General features: G+C 38.0%; 1 protein-coding gene across 2 annotated transcripts in view; it reads left to right on the top strand.

Moving 5' to 3' along the window:
• LOC125231594 (low-density lipoprotein receptor-related protein 2) overlaps nt 1-17,381 on the top strand; it is a 490,961-nt gene that overhangs the window by 343,375 nt on the left and 130,205 nt on the right. Inside the window, exon 2 of one of the 2 annotated variants that reach the window (XM_048137051.1) lies at nt 12,203-12,265. The exons of the other annotated variant lie outside the window; for it this stretch is intronic. Within the exon in view, the coding sequence (XP_047993008.1) occupies nt 12,203-12,265 (63 nt within the window). The remainder of the gene's footprint in view (nt 1-12,202; nt 12,266-17,381) is intronic. 2 annotated transcript variants of the gene reach the window in all.

Here is a 17,381-nt window from a genome sequence, read left to right as displayed (position 1 = left end):
CCAGAAATATTATCATTTAAAATGATATCTTTTCGCTTGGAAAATGTGATATTTAATAACATTCTTTGGTATTGTAAAAATGACTTAATCAAGTCTAATGCGTAGGATAAAGGATTTTTTTTTACGTAGAAAATGTCAACTCCATTATAGTTACCTAATAAATTGTAACTTGTATTAGTATCTGTGCTTTATGATATTACTAGCTTTTGCCCGCGGCTTCGCTCGTGTTAGAAAGAGACAAAAAGTAGCCCACGTCATTCTCCATCCCTTCAACTATCTCCACTAAAAAAATCACGTCAATTCGTCGCTCCGTTTTGCCGTGACAGACGGACAAACAAACAGACACACACACTTTCCCGTTTATAATGTTAGTATGGATTAGACACCTAATAATAAAATCTCATTACGAGTACATTTCTAATTATAAAACGTTTTTGGGACTCGCACACATCAAAATTATTAAAGCGGGTACTTACTTATCTATGTTGAATATAAGCTCAGCATTAGACATATTTATACGTTACTACGGCTTCGCGCGTTACATTCTAAAATTGCGGAATGCTCCGTAGAAACTTCCATTCCTCATTTTAGGGAAGTGGGGGGTTAGTAGGAGGTAGGGCATAGCGAATGATATTCCGCTTTGTGTGGTAGGGCACAGCACAGCGGATATCGTCTCGCTCGAATCTAGAGCAGAGCCCAACTGGGGAAGTACCTCCGCCTTACAGAAGACCGCAGCCAAATAGCACTAGACCCTACTCATAGTGTTGTGTTCCTGCCGGTGAGTAAGGCTGCCAGAGCTCAACGAGGGTGCGGTGTGCTGATGACGGGAGGACTTACGGAACTAACTTGTTCCGTCTATTGTCCTTTGAGTCGTCGGCAACCCGAACCCTCCTTGGAACTTGTACACTCCTTTTTGCTGTGTACTTAACACAGCAAAAGGGAGTGTACAAGTTTCTAATAGGGTGGCAACGCGCATGTGACACTGTTTGAGTTGCAGGCGTCCATAGGTTACGGTGACCGCTTTACATCAGGCGGACCGTATACTTGTTTGCCACCGACGTAGTATAAAAAAAAAAAATGTCAGTCCCATGACAGTCCCAAACCCTTCAACTATGTCCACTTAAAAAATCACGTCAATTCGTCACTCCATTTTGCCATGAAAGACGGAAAAAAAAACAGACACACACACTTTCCCATTTATAATTTTAGTATGGATTCATATATCATTCAAGCGTTATTCGACTTATTTACACGTGAGAAAATCGTACAGATATATTAATTCAAATAGGAATAAATTTAATCACAATTTAATTTAGCAACTCAGTTACCTTTTCGTACATTCGCGAAGACAAGTGCAGGTGTAATATGAACAGTACGACATTTGTGTCCCGGTATTGCGCAGACACTGAGTTTATGTGACAGTTGTTAGTGTATACGCTGTGTTGTTACTTTATATTGTGTCTTTATTATACTATACTAGCTTTTGCACGCGGCTTCGCGTTAGAAAGAGACAAAAAGTAGCCTATGTCACTCTCCGTCACTTCAACTATCTTCACTTAAAAATCACGTCGCTCCGATTTGCCGTGAAAGACGAACAAACAAACAGACACACACAGTTTCCCATTTATAATATTAGTATGGGTGGATGTTGCTCACAAATGTGAAATATATAGGATAGATTTTTTTTACTTATAGATATTGTCATATCATACACATATTTAGTGTTTTAAACTACAGGGCAAAATTTAAGAAGAAAAATGAAAGATTAAGGGATGACTTTGCTATTACCTATTGTTTGTTCCAGTTTCTTATATGTATTGGGACTCATTTAAGTTATTTTAGACATACAATACTTGTACCGTACATAAAGAAAAATACGTTATATTCTGACATCTCACTTTGTACGCTTTATGGTTTAACTGAATTTTCACAAAAAATAGCTTGACTACTTTTTTGTTTAGATATGTTTTTTAACTAGCAAATATGATATTTACCTCGTATTTATAGTAAAGATTTTGCATGTTCTCCAAATCCAAGTAAAAAAACACATAATTTTAGAACAAAACGGGACTTAATCGCGTAAACACTTACATGAATGTAAGTGTTTACGCGATTAAGTCCCGTTTTGTTCTAAAATTATGAGTGCAAATCGTGTTAGTCTAAATCAATATAAAAAAACACAAACACTGATTTAAACTTTCACGATTATTACACATAATTATTAATCAAAACCAAGTGCGGGTAGTTCCAAAAACTCGCGCGGCTGTCAGAAGGTGTTGATGTCATTTCAAGCCAGTCTTCTCCGAGACCACGGGGACGACGCCGTCCCTGAAACGTTGGAGGTCAGTTTAATATGTATTCATACGCGATTAAGCCCCGATTTAAAAAAAATAATTATGTGTAATAATCGCGATTAAGTGAAAAACACTCCAACAAGTGCAAATACATAAATTACGGAGCTCAGCCCTCTCGCATATTTCTCTTTAATATTTCCAAGTTTTTCCAAAGTTCGAAGTGAGACTGGAACCCGCCTATTAGAATCGCAATAACCGTGAAAACATTTTTATTCCGCGGGAGTTTTTATCTTTACGGTTGCAGCTGACTGTACCTGAGACATTACGGGAACTAATGTTGCCGACAGTACACTGATTGTATCAGTAGTGTTTATGACATAATTAAAATATGATGTATTTTTTGCTTTAAATAATTGTGGTCCTGAGATCGAATCCCGGTAAGGGCATTTGATAAATTATTGAATGGGGTCATTATATAATTATAGTTATTGAAATTGAATTGGGTCCAATTATATGTATTATAATTTAATTTTGGGATTAATTTTAATTAGGTGCGTAGTTTAAAGAAAATTTAACTCTTTATATTTCTGGCATGTAATGTTAATGTTACGGTAAATTTTTTTTTTATTGATATGAATAATTGATAATGGATGTATTAGTAATCGTTTTTTTTGTGTTTCATGAGGATTAATTACTCGTACCTAACATGTATAAATAAATAAAAATCACTTTTTATTAAATTCCAGGATTAAATAGTGCACTCTGGTATAACTTATACTTCACTAGTTAAGTAATAAGAAGTATAGCATGGTAACAAACATCATTGGTAGGTGGATTATTTTAGTTGATAAACTTAGCAAGTTAACTATCATAAAATAATGATAGGACAATGAAAACTAGTCGTGAAACCATACCCATTTTTAAACCGATTTATACCTTTGAGTATATTTTAGCTTCTAATTTATACTTACTATAAAGGTATCCACACAGAAATACCCTTATTTTAAACGCACAATACAACGGACGGTTCCGCAGGATATTACATTAAAAGACGAACCCTCATTATGCCTTATAACGTAACAGGAACAGTTACAGTTATTACAGGGAGGGTTCCAAAAGGGCACCCGCGGAACCCCATTTTGTTCGCTAATGAACTGTATTATAATAGTTAACCCTTCTAATGCGTTTGCTAGTATTGTATGAATACAGTGTGAAGGGAAATTAAGGCTGGTTTTAGCACACCTCGGACACTGGCGATCAAATATATGAAAGGGGCGCGTTCCTAGCACACAGTCTAAGCTCGTGTAGGTGAACCCGTACTATACTTGTATGAGTGAAATATGACAGGTCGACTGTTCGCGTTTTTGACAGGCGGTAACTGTGAGGTAACCGAGACGGGGTGGGCGGCACTTTCAGCGGGGAGCGGGAGTGGCCATACTGTACGATAGTACTCTTTATTATGCTGTGGTTTTAGTGCCACGCGGACCGACCGCACAGAGTGACCCGCACGGCTATTAGGGCCATTTTTTTTTTCAAAGTTGTCCAGCCCACTTTTTTTGGATTTGGAAACTTTTATGTGGTTTCCACTCAGCATGACGAGCTTTTTCAATTCTTATACGAGATAAAAAGTGTCCCAAGGTTTTTTTCCCAATCCGTTACCATTTTTTCCTATATTTTGTATGGCGGTAACGGAATGGAAGGTTCGAAAAAATGTATGGAAATCTTGGGAATATTTTTCTCCTATCATGATCGAAAGAGCTCGCGATTCTGAGTATTAATCGCGTAAAAAAGACCCATGTTACAAAAAATGTGGAGTGCACAACTTTGAAAAAAAAATGGCCAATAATGTATGAAGTTGTTGTTGTCCGCGCACCTGTTCGCTTTACTCTAAAACGCTTTTTCTGAAAAACACCATACACCTGCGATAGATGTTACATCAATTGCTGTTGAGAAACGGGCTTTACAATTAACTTTACTAAATGTCAAAACTATGACATGTCAATCTCATATCGAACACACAAATACTGTTACTGTTTATAAAAGTTTACTGCGATAATAATATAATTCGTACACAGTTGAGGGATTTTTAATATCAAACAACGCAAGCGCAGACACAAATTGGCTCGCTCTAGAAAATTCTAGAATTCTCTAGAAGCGTCCACACTGCTTACAGAAGACACGATTTTCTTTTTAATTTGTTGTTTCTGTCACTATTATATAATTAGATTTTTGTAGAGAAAATGTTTGTTTGACTTTTTAGTTTTGCACTTTGATATAAAGGTTATGAAGATTTTATTTTAATAAATTATTGTTATTATGACAACGGAGATGAACTATTTTTTTTAGTGCGAGAAGTAGGTAATTTTTTATGTAGATCTTCAGTACCACCTGTACTGACAAACGTCGTACGATACACGTGCGAAAAGGAAATTCGTAACTCGTCTCGAATTAAAACACTGCCTTCGGTCATGTTTTAATTAATCTCCACTCGTTTCGACCTTCCTACTTTCCGCACTTGTATCGTAATGTGCTGTTTTATGACATGTAAAAGTTGAATTGTACAAAAGAGTCCATCCTTCCTTATCCATTGTGTATTTGTATAAATAAATAACTTATTTTGTGTCTATTGTTGCAGGTAATGGCCGTAATGAGTCCGCGGCGGCCGCTAATCTGCATTCGGCCCGAAATATTCATTTTATTCATGTATTTGGGATGCGGCCGATGAGGTAAAGTGTAGATACGGTAAGATATTTTAGTGGTGTGTGGGTTACGGGCGAATTACAACTTCGGGTAACACAGGAAATGTCACAAGTAGCCATATCTGCTGAGCGTATTATATTGCCGTTTTTGGCACCGAGTGGCAAGACAAATTTACAACTGTAATCAGTAGGTATTTTTTTGTGGTGGCACAGGTCTCATTAGCAAGGACCCCGCTACGGATATGGGCGAACCTTGCTCATGTGCAAATCTGCTGCCATCAGTTTTCCCTTAGTCGCTATAGTGCGTTATCACATTATCCGATCCGATATCGGACGTAGGACCGATGTTCTATACATTAAAGACGCTATCTTTGATTTTTGCCTTTGAATTTTTGCCACAGGGCCCTCATTCGGGAAATTCAATAGTAATAATAACTTTCATTGGTTGTTATCTCGCCTGAGGGGAGTCCTCGTATGCTACATAATGACCAATCAATTTGCACCACTTTCATTGGTCGTTATCTCGCCTGCGGCGACTCCCCGTATGCTGCATACCGAACGAGTTAACGATTAATGAAATTGCGCCATTACTGATATTCTGATGCCGATGCACCACAAGGCACTAATCAGTACGGCACTAGTCAGCTTACGCATCAGAACAAACATCTAAATATATAAAAGAAGAAGCTGACTGACTGACTGACTGACTGACTGACATATCAACGCACAGCCGAAACCGCTGGTCCTAGAGCTTTTAAATTTGGCACGTAGGTTCCTTATATAGTGTAGAGGAGCACTAAGAAAGGATTTTCCAAAATTCACTTCCTAAGGGGGTCAAATGGGGGTTCAAAGTTTGTATGGGGAAACATGATTAGTTTGACTATTTTATTCGAAACTTCACAGGAACATTCCTTAAGACATATGACTGAATACGTGTTTCAGGTTTTTTGAAAATTTAACCCCTAAAAGGGTGAAAAGGGGGTGATAAAGTCAAAATATCAATATGGGTATCGTTTTTATGGTTTATCGGGTCGCTGATCATGATAAAGACAACGTTTTTAAAATCTAACGAGGCGGAAGTAAAATACCTTCTCCCCTGTTGTGGTGCAATGGTCAACGCACAGCCGAAACCGCTGGTCCTAGAGATGTCAAATTTGGCACGTAGGTTCCTTATATAGTGTAGAGGAGCACTAAGAAAGAATTTTTCAAAATTCGCCTCCTAAGGGGGTTAAATGGGGATTCAAAGTTTGTATGGGGAAACAATGTTAGTTTCACTGTTTTATTCGAAACTTCACAGGAGAGATTCTAAAAATATATGACTAAAGACGTGTTTCAGGTTTTTTGAAAATTTAACCCCTAAAAGGGTGAAAAGGGGGCGATAAAGTAAAAAAAACAATATGGGTATCGTTTTTATGACTAATCGGGTCGCTGATCACGATAAATACAACGCTTTTAAAATCTAACGAGGCGGAAGTGAAATACCTTCTGCCCTGTTGTAGTGCAATGGGGTTTAAATACTTTAAATATCAAAAAATATATAAAAGAAGATACTGACTGACTGACTAACTGACATATCAACACACAGCCGAAACCGCTGGTCCTAGAGATTTCAAATTTGGCACATAGGTTACTTATATGGCGTAGAGGAGCATTAAGAAAGGATTTTTCAAAATTCTCCTTTTAAAAGGGTGAAATGGGGGGTTCAAAGTTTGTATGGGGAAACAAGATTAGTTTGACTATTTTATTCGAAACTTCACAGGAGGATTCCTAAAGACATATGACTAAATACATGTTTCAGGTTTTTTTGAAAATTTGACCCCTAAAGGGGTGCAAAGGGGGTAAAGTCAAAAACACAATATGGGTATCGTTTTTATGGTTTATCGGGTCGCTGATCACAATAAATACAACGATTTTAAAATCTAATGAGGTGCAAAAGAAATTTTCTCCCCTATTGTTGTGCAATAGGGTTAAAATATCCAAAATAGCCATAAGTATAGGTTTAGTTTTTATCTTTACTTATGGTTCAAGAGATTTCAAATTGACACGGAAGTAAAGTTCCTTAGAGGAGCACTAAGAAAGGATTTTTCAAAGTTCACCTCCTAGCATGATAATTTGACAGGGGCAAGGACAGGGACAGGGACAGGGACAGGGACAGGGTCAGGGACAGGGACAGGGACAGGGACAGGGGACAGGGACAGGAACGGGTTAGGGATAGGGATAGGGATAGGGACAGGGACAGAGACAGGGACAGGGACAGGGACAGGGACAGGGACAGGGACAGGGACGGACAGGGACAAGGACAGGGACAGGGACAGGGACAGGGACAGGGACAGGGACAGGGACAGGGACGGGACAGGGACAGGGACAGGGACAGGGACAGGGACAGGGACAGGGACAGGGACAGGGACAGGGACAGGGACAGGGACAGGGACAGGGACAGGGACAGGGACAGGGACAGGGACAGGGACAGGGACAGGGACAGGGACAGGGACAGGGACAGGGACAGGGACAGGGACAGGGACAGGGACAGGGACAGGGACAGGGACAGGGACAGGGACAGGGACAGGGACAGGGACAGGGACAGGGACAGGGACAGGGACAGGGACAGGGACAGGGACAGGGACAGGGACAGGGACAGGGACAGGGACAGGGACAGGGACAGGGACAGGGACAGGGACAGGGACAGGGACAGGGACAGGGACAGGGACAGGGACAGGGACAGGGACAGGGACAGGGACAGGGACAGGGACAGGGACAGGGACAGGGACAGGGACAGGGACAGGGACAGGGACAGGGACAGGGACAGGGACAGGGACAGGGACAGGGACAGGGATAGGGATAGGGATAGAAATAGGGATAGGAATAGGGGACGAGGACGGGGATATGGATAGGGGAGGGATGGGGACAGTGACGGGACGGGGACGGGGACGGGGACAAGGATAGAGATAGGGACGGGGATACGAATAGGGATTGGGGTCGGAATAATCGGTCGGCAATCGATATCTAGGCAGTGTAAAATGCAGGTGGCTCAGTGGGAAGGAATTAAGTAGGCATTGGCGAGTATCCTGCATCCGTAATAACTATTACATTCAATGTGCTGTAAGAAGATCGTTGTTTGCTTGCCTTTTATATGTTTACGTTTGCAGTAAGTATAAGCAAAATGGAAAAAATTGTAAGCGATAATGCAAGGAAGTACTTTTTACCCTACCGACCATAGCGTCGAGATACTGGCTATGTGGTTTGTATGAAGTTTCCCCAGTATAAATATTTATACACCGTGTTTCACTTAACACTAAAAACCTGAAAACAGTTTGTTCAGAATCGAGAGTAGAATCGATTGAGCTATATCTTGATGGGGGTAATATTTTTATTTAAATTAGTATTATTAGTTATTTTTTACGTGCCCATTCTATTGTACTCGTAATACAACATTGTGTATATCGCATTGCTAGAGGTTGTTTACCTTTTTCAGTATTTAGGGGTATTAATACTGGCTGGTTACTTGGACGATTATTTTTTCCGCTACTAGTTTGACGTTGTTTGTCAGTTTAATCTTAATGTTTATCATAAGTCATAACAAATTGAACTCGTACCTAATTACAACCTTGTCATTTTGAATATTGGGTTTAAATTTGCTTACTGCGATTACCTGTCCAATTTCAAGTTTACTGTGATAAAGCTTTAAAGTGTTTTACAGTGACATCTTAGCTGTCTATTGGTAAACCTTAAGTCGTTGCAGTAACGTACACAAATAAATAGTCTTATGGTTTATGATGGTAGTTAGCAATAATTTTATTGAGTGTAGAGCTAAAAGTCAAGTAGAGCTGTACAGAAAATTAAAAATTCAATTAAAAAAAAAGTAACGATCAGATTAAGATCAGATCAGATTAGATGAGTTTAAAAAAATAAAAATCAGTTGGGGTGTCTGAGGTTTTGAGTGATACCGGAAACACGTTGTATAGGTAAAATACATACATATTCGTACCTACTACCTAAGCTGTGGTCGCTGTGTAACAATTCTACAATCATTGCAAGAATTTCATTTAAAACAATAGTAATATGTGTAAGGTACAGTCAGCCAAAAAAGTGGTTGACCACTTTTCAATCAATAGAGTCGAAAAGTGGTAAAACACTTTCTTGGCTGACCGTACAGCAAATAGATCAGTTACAATGCCCCCCCCCCCCCCCCCCCCCAGTCGAGAATTGCCCCGCTTTACCTTAATCGATATAATCGCGGACAGATGTACCTACAAAGAAACCTACGGATCCAAATGAAAATCTTATTTTTTGTAAACGTTTCAATAAGAATACTTTTATTACGCGGGCGAAGCTGCGGGTAACAGCTAGTTTTGAAATAAGCTTCAAGTTCCGCCTCTATCATTTATGTGATCTACGACTTGCGAGATACACCAGCGGATTCGGCCGGGTAGTGTCAAAATTGAATTTCAAATTCGCGATATTAATGCAGGTAGAATTATTTCTGGCAACCCTTTGCCTTCGTTACAGCCGGAAGATAATGGATATCAGGGCTGTAACTGGGAAAATACAAATTTTCAAATTCGAAGCATATTTCTCTATTAAAGAATAATCGATCTCTGTATAATATATAATGATCTAATTACACTAATGACACAATAGTACCTAGATTATATACCAGTAAATTAATAAATTTAATATATACAATATACTAGTATTTAAATCTTAATAATAACCCAAAACGTAAATATAACTATACAAAAGTAAACTATACATAACCAATTAAATTATAAACTTAAAATAAACTACTAGCTAAATACGTGTAATATTAAAAAGGAAAGAAAAAAAATAAAGAAAAATAGTTATTTGTTTTACATGAGGGCAAAGTTGTTGTTTAACCGCACGTGCCAATATTGAAACCCGAGCAAGCGAAAGATTCCAATATTGAACCGCGAGCGTAGCGAGTTTCAAGGCACGAAGGTTAAACAAACTTTGCCGCCGAGTGAAACTCAAAAATTTTCACCACACCGACACGAACAAAATACTGATTATAAAACATCAAACTAAATCAAATCTATCAATTTGTTCAACATTTATATTTCAAAATCATAATTTATAGGTAATTTCTACCAGCCAGCTCAACTTGTCAAGTTAAAATTTGTATGAAATTACTTTGCACTCTTGTGGATAAAATGCAATTTTCTATCTGTTTTCGAATAGCAAAGTAAGCCTTTATCAGTTGGTGTGGGGAAAATATATATAATTATTGTTGTTAAATAAATACAACAGTTTCATTACTTAACGAGCCGAGGTGAGGTCAACAAACATTTGGTTGGTTATTATTATTGCAGATACTACATGTTATGATTATTTATGTAGATATAGTTCATTAGACATCATAAGCTTGGACCATGTTTCTAGTTCTGAATAAACCGCCATTGAAGTAACTTTGTTTTCACCACACCAACTGGTAAAGGCTTTCTTTGCTATTCGAAAACAGATAGCAAAATTGCATTTTATCCACAAGAGTGCTAAGTAATTTTATACAAATTTTAACTTGTGTCTAAAGCTGGGTGTTGGAATTCACGTATAAATGATGATTTTGAATCATAAATTGAAGTATTTTATTTATTTTGATGTTTTACAGTTCATATTTTCATAGTGTTGGTGTGGTGAACAATTTTGTGTTTCACTCGGGGGCAAAGTTTGTTTAACCTTCGTGCCTTGATACCCTCGCAACGCTCAAGATTCCACTTTTTGAATAAGATGAATATTGGCACGTGCGGTTCCAACAACTTTGCCCCCTTGTAAAACAAATAACTATTCTTTATATCGCCTTATAAGTACACAGCACTGGCGCAGTCGGTAGGATCTTCGACGGAGTAGTAACTTTGCTTAGCGCAGCGGCCTGAAAGATGATGGTTTCCGGCCGGAAGAGAGAAAAAACTTGTATGATAGTTGACAATAAAAATTCTAGCATATTTCATTCTGATGCAAAAAAATGTCTGTATAATTTATGTTTTTTATTTTCTGTTTCCACTTTATGTCCCGTGTATACAAGAGAAAAAGTTTTACGCGTTACATTATTGGAGGATTTGGGTTTTTTTTTAAATTATTGGACAGAGAATTCTGACGATCATAAATAGAATGTGAGAAACTCCACATTGTAAGAATTAGTTTTTTTAATACTTGTTTCTTGTATCTTCATTTTTTTTAAAGAACGAATACCCTGAGCTTTAGTAGAGATGGTAATTTAAAGAATGGCTTTTAGATACATTTTTTTTTTCATTATTCTAAAGTACTCTAATCTCAATATCAATTACCCTTGTTCTCTTTCAAATCGCCAGCTATAGTAGGACTACAATGTAAAACTCGGAATAAAATGACGTATCTGTATATAAATACTATGGCACTTACGTCCTTTAGTTCTGAGTACTGACTGCGTAAGATTATTTACTTATCATTAAGGAATATTGTAAAGGATATCGTTTAACCCGTTTTTATAAGGGCCTTGTAATTTACGACTTTTTAATTAATGCCTTTTAGGTTAATAAATTGCTGTATTTTTAAGTGTTCTCAATTTACTTGTGCTTGGAGCTATAGCAATTCTTAATTTATTTCGACTGGCTTGAGAAAGTGAAATATTTATTAGATTACTATTTTATGTTCATCTTGGTTAAATAGTACTCTTTAGAATCTAAGTATGACGATTATAACTGTCATAACTGTAAATAAGACAATAGTATGCCAAATTTTTTTGGAGGTTAAGTTGAAATAACATTTTGGAAGAGTACATTTCCTCATAAGTGATGTGAATACTCGTAGCAGCATGACACGTGTCATTAACTATGTTAGCAATATTATTCATTACTCACTACGCTCAAGATTCAACGAACGCCCTCGCCGTAAATATACCATTTTGTTAGACTTATATTGACCGGTATATAGACCGTGATTACCTTTTTGATTTTTGTCGAGCTCCCGATATTTCGACGCAGTTGCATGCATCATGATCACGGAAAACTGACGAAGGCAGGTGGATGTCAAAGTTGCGTAAGCCGTAAACAGCGCGCGGTCTACCCTCCTTCGCCAAAAATCACAAAAATCAAAAAGGTAATCACGGTCTATATCCCGGACCCCGGTCAATATAAGTCTAAGCAAAATAAACGTGAATCATTCAAAACTCTTATTATGCCATTTTGCTCCCTTGTGACACAAAGTACTATTTTTCAGGACGTGCGGGCCGAGTCAAGAGTCGGCTGTCCAAGCCCTTTTTAAAAAAAATACGGTTCAAAGGTACGTCGTAGAGGGCGCTAGTGTTTTGTAGATTTTTGTGGTTTTTCTCTATTTTTGGCGTATTTTTGTGTGTTTTTCTTAAAGCTCGGCCACAGACGCGCGTTTTGAGAGCGTAGGCGGAGCGTTAGCGGAGCGCAATGATAGCGGTCCGGTGGCGTTGCGCCCAGCGGACGCCGGCGGGAACTAGCAAGCGCGGATTGCGAGCGGAATGCGCGCGTATTGCGAGCGGAACGCCAGCGTTATCAACACCGCTATCATTGCGCTCCGCTAACGCTACGCTAACAAAGCTTTATTTGTGGCGGAGGCTTTAAACTTTTCATCATATTGGCAGTAAACATATTTCTTTTTGAAGGTAAGTTCGTGTGTTTGTATCTTTTGGGATTCTTTCTTAGTTATTTTATTGAAGCAGCTTATATTGGGTTATATTAAATAGGTTACTTCATTTCTATTGTTAGTTATTTCATTTATCTATTACGTACTTTGCGTTTCCAAAATATTTTTTTATACTAAAACTCATTTATTTGCTTTGCGAATATTTCAACGACATAATTTTTTTAATTTTTCGGGTCTCCTCAACAAAATGTTTTGAAAGGTTTTCATTTTTGATTTGACATCTTTTGCTTACATGTGTGTGTTTAATGAACTTTGTTTTGTTTTTTAGATTATGTGTAGTTTTTCCTAGTCTTCTTACTGTTTTGGAGTACCTAGTACTCACATTATTTATCTTCTGTTCTTATAGTAAAATACTAATATTCTCAAAACCATTTGTTGAACAGTACAAAAAATATTGCACATTTTTTTTTCACCAACCTCCTGAGTGAGGTAGAAATAACCACTACACATAATACCCCTTACAGACCCTAATTAATTACCGTAAGTATATAAGTTTGCACCAATCCATCATCGGCGGGTCTCGAATAGGGGACCGTGAGCAAACATTTACTTTGCTATCGAGATACACAACCTCGGACCTAGTGACACGTGACAAAAGGAGGCTAGCCTGAGATGCGGAAGCAATAGGGAATACTAATAGATGTAACACATCCAAAATAGAAACTAAGAAACTATAAATAACCTAACCACAAAATTAAAATTTTGAAAAAACCCCCGACTGCGACATAGTAGACCGATTTTTTTCAGACAAAAAAACTAAATCTAAATAGGTTCATCCGTTTGGGAGCTACGATGCCACAGCCAGACACACACACAGACAGACAAACAGACAGACAGACACGTCAAACTTATAACACCCCGTCGTTTTTGCGTCGGGTGTTAAAAAATAATTAAAACCACTATCATTTACGAGCAATTTAAACGCGGCCATCTTGGCGGGCTCGATTGAGTGAAATCTGACGTCACACGTCTGGCCGTACACACGTGTGGGATCGAGAAAATAATAACTCTTTCTCGCTCCCACTTACAGACGTCAAGTGTAACACGACGTGACGTTGCGTTTTCAGAATTTGGGCAAGAATAAAAAGCTAATATTTAGAAAATTAAATTTCAAAAGTATTTTGTAAACGTATGTTTCTTAGCAATAAAGATTACAAATAAAAAGAAATATGCCATTTTGGATTACTTGCATAATCCCTATTGCTGTATTTTTACGGAAGCGACTGCCATCTGACCTTCCAACCCGAAGGGTAACTAGGCCTTATTGGAATTAGTCCGGTTTCCTCACGATGTTTTCCTTCACCGAAAAGCGACTGACAAATATCAAATGACATTTCGCACATAAGTTCCGAAAAACTCCTATACAATATACGAAAACATAAAGTCACATCATCAGTCTCAGAAGACCAAGACATAATAAATGTCTCCCTCAATCGATTTTAACTTCATCACTCTCAAATACAAATATTTTCAATATAAATACTAAGGGTATTGTGTAAATAAAGGCTCTTGGGCGAAGAAAGAGAGAGCTTTGGGCGAATGTTTAGGAAAAAGCCCTCTGTTATTCCGAGGCGTTTAAGGAATCTGTATTGCTCTTTATTTCTTTATTCATTCGATGTGAAAAGAAATCGACACTTACTTAACATAGTATGTTACGATACGAGTGCGGAAAAGAGGAAGTTCGAAACAAGTGGCGATAAATTAAAACACCACCAAAGGAAGCATTTTAAATCGACACGAGTTATAAATTCTCTCATCGCACTTGTATCGTACTTTTCAGTAGGTACATATGGCTCATTGAAATCTCGACCTGACTATTGTACCACTTTTTGAACTAGTGCGGAAAAAAAACGATAATATGTACCTGCTGAATTTTTTTTGACCGTCTAACCTTACAACTAGGGAACAAATCAAATTATTTTATTGAATACTTTTTTTGATTTGTTCTTTTTTCAAGTAGTCACACTACTATATATAAATTATAAATTGAAATAGATATCATACACGAAAGAAAAAACGACAAGGCCCACTGGTGGCCGAGCCGGGAATCGAACCCGAGTCTTCAGCTTACGCGGCTAACGTCTTCACCACTAGACCACCCGCCCGCCCGCCGTGGTACCCGACGAAATTTCTCTAGTGTATGTTATCTCTGATAACCTTGTTATGAAACAAGAAAAGTCTGCCAGATTATGGGAACACCTTACACAGATCAATCGAACCCCAAACTGTCCTAGGCGTTGAGATACATACTTAGATAATTACATACTTATATACATAAAAGCATGACAAATATCTTATTCATCTCACAAGTAAGTAAGTAAACTCTTTATTAAAATAAATGACGACATTGCATTGGGATCTCGAACCCAGAGCCATCGGCTTAGCATAGATAGATAGAATACTCTTTATTGGCACACCTCAGCAAAAGATACAAAAAAAAAATACAGTGGAGACAAAACAAAGGATTATAAACAGAGGCAGACAACAGGCGGTCTTATCTATAAAGGGCGGTCTCTACCAGACAAGCTTTGGGTAGCGGAAATAAAATTTAATAAAAACATAATCAAAAATAGTAGGTGCTTCGAAATAAAAAAAAACATAATTATTAAAGATTCAGGTTAAAAGGTTAATATTGTTTACATGCCATTCGTTACAATGTAGGAAGTCGTCCGTAAATACGTGATGGAAATAAACGGAGCGGAGATAACGAATATGGCGAAGGGTTTAAGCTGCAGTTACGGGGGTGCAAACTACAGGAGAACAGCGAGAACTATAAAATATACAAAACTCGCGCCTGTGGGATAGGCATAGCACATGAAACTACTCAAGCTTACGGAGCTGTTATATGGAAGCGGTAGTAACTTAGCGGTAAGTACGTGCGACGTCGCGGGTTCGAACCCCGGCTCGCGCCAATGAGTTTTCCGGAATTTATGTACGAAATGTCATTTAATATTTGCCAGTCGCTTTTCCGTGAAGGAAAACATCATGAGGAAACCGGACTAATTCCAATACGGTCTAGTTTACCTAGTGCCATTGCCGCGTTTGCTCCATAGTAGTTGGTGCGTATTGAACAAACGCGGCCATGGTATGTAAATTGCTGGCAATTGTTTTGTCCGTGTAACAAAAACGAAATTGTGGTCTTGCATTGACAGACGGCTAGCCCATCTATCTCATTACAAAAGTCGTATTCGTATCCCACTGTAGACTTCTATGATGAAGTTCTTCCCCCGTCACGACATGTTTTTTTTTAAATTGTTAATGAGTAAAAATATTGACGAAAGGTACAGTCCGGTCTGGCCTATTCGGCAGTGACATTGTGTGCGAAGACGGCTGTGACGTCAGTCACCCGGTTAATGCATTTATGTGTGCGATAAACACAGATATTTGATCCTAGGCACTACTTGTAGGTACTATTACTAGTATTAAACTAATGAATGTGTCCCAAGTCATAGTTTGTTTATATCCATAAGTATGTAAGGTATAGGCGGTAATTTTGACGGGTGGTTAATTTCAACTAATCGAAATATTTTCTTCGTCTAGTATGTAAAAAACTTTCCGCTTAGCGCTTATAAATTGAGTCTTCCGACCAATATCTAGTGAAGATATATAAGGGTGATTTAAATACTTTTTATGGGCATTTTCATCGCTCGACGACAGAAATAGCTGAGGCAAGATATAACACTGGATGGGGTCTGTATTGATGGCCTTTTCGGTTGTACTCGGCTTTGGATGGGTCTAACGGCCCAGCCTACGTGCGAATAAAAAGTCCCATCGCTGTGTCTCGCTCCAATGTATGGCCGCCGCTCACCGCTGTCGCGCTTAGACCAATGTCGTGGCTGAGCTGTAATGTAGTCAATTTCGGAATTTTGGAAATATATGGGAAGGGACATATAACAATCAGATGGACTGGACATTGGGATATGGGTTCACTGAAAAAAAAATGGGTTTTGAAAATCATTAGCTCTGCCTACCCTTTTTGGGAATGCGGTAACATAGGCGTGAGTTTCTGTATCTAAGTAAACATTTTGGAAGGTCTAATGAAAATTCGGCAAATGAAACGACGAAGGACGAAACATATTTATATACTTAAGTACTCGTAGAGCACTATGATGACTTTTCAGTATAGTCACAATGCACTTTTGATGCAGCCAAGATTTATAAGAATAAATTATTCTTAATTTGGAAGCAACCCAAGACACAATTCCTGGAAAACCTTTCAGTATTTATTACAAGAATTACTCAGAACTTGTGTATTTAATAACATTATGTCAGATAAGCGTATTGCAGAAGTTCTGAGAAAACATTTATTAGTATTGTTCTGAAATGAGTTCGTAAAACAACATTGAGATGTTCCTAGAAAATGTTTTCATTAAACCGTACAAGACTGTCAGTACCAATGAAAAATGAGGGAGTTAAGACTACACATTGCAAATTTTGAATTACAAACGACTTTCATAATGCAAGCGAATGCAAGCGAATCGAACCGATAGAAGTCGTTAAAATATCCGTATATGATATCATAAGTTAGTAGAGTATGTTACTCGTTAGCAAAATTTTGGAAATTTATGTCTTGTTTGACATCAATTTATGATGACATGAAGTTGTAACAAATATTTTTTTGCCAAAAACATGTAAAACAAAACATTGTCTTCGGTTAGCGCGGTAGTTACTCATAAAATAAAACTATGAAAACGGATGTCAAACAAACTAAATAAAATATCCC

This window comes from Leguminivora glycinivorella, chromosome 12, assembly GCF_023078275.1.
Source record: "Leguminivora glycinivorella isolate SPB_JAAS2020 chromosome 12, LegGlyc_1.1, whole genome shotgun sequence".
In the NCBI taxonomy this organism is placed as follows: domain Eukaryota; kingdom Metazoa; phylum Arthropoda; class Insecta; order Lepidoptera; family Tortricidae; genus Leguminivora; species Leguminivora glycinivorella.
Note: the sequence above shows the minus strand (reverse complement) of the source record. Positions and strands in the feature narration are given on the sequence as shown.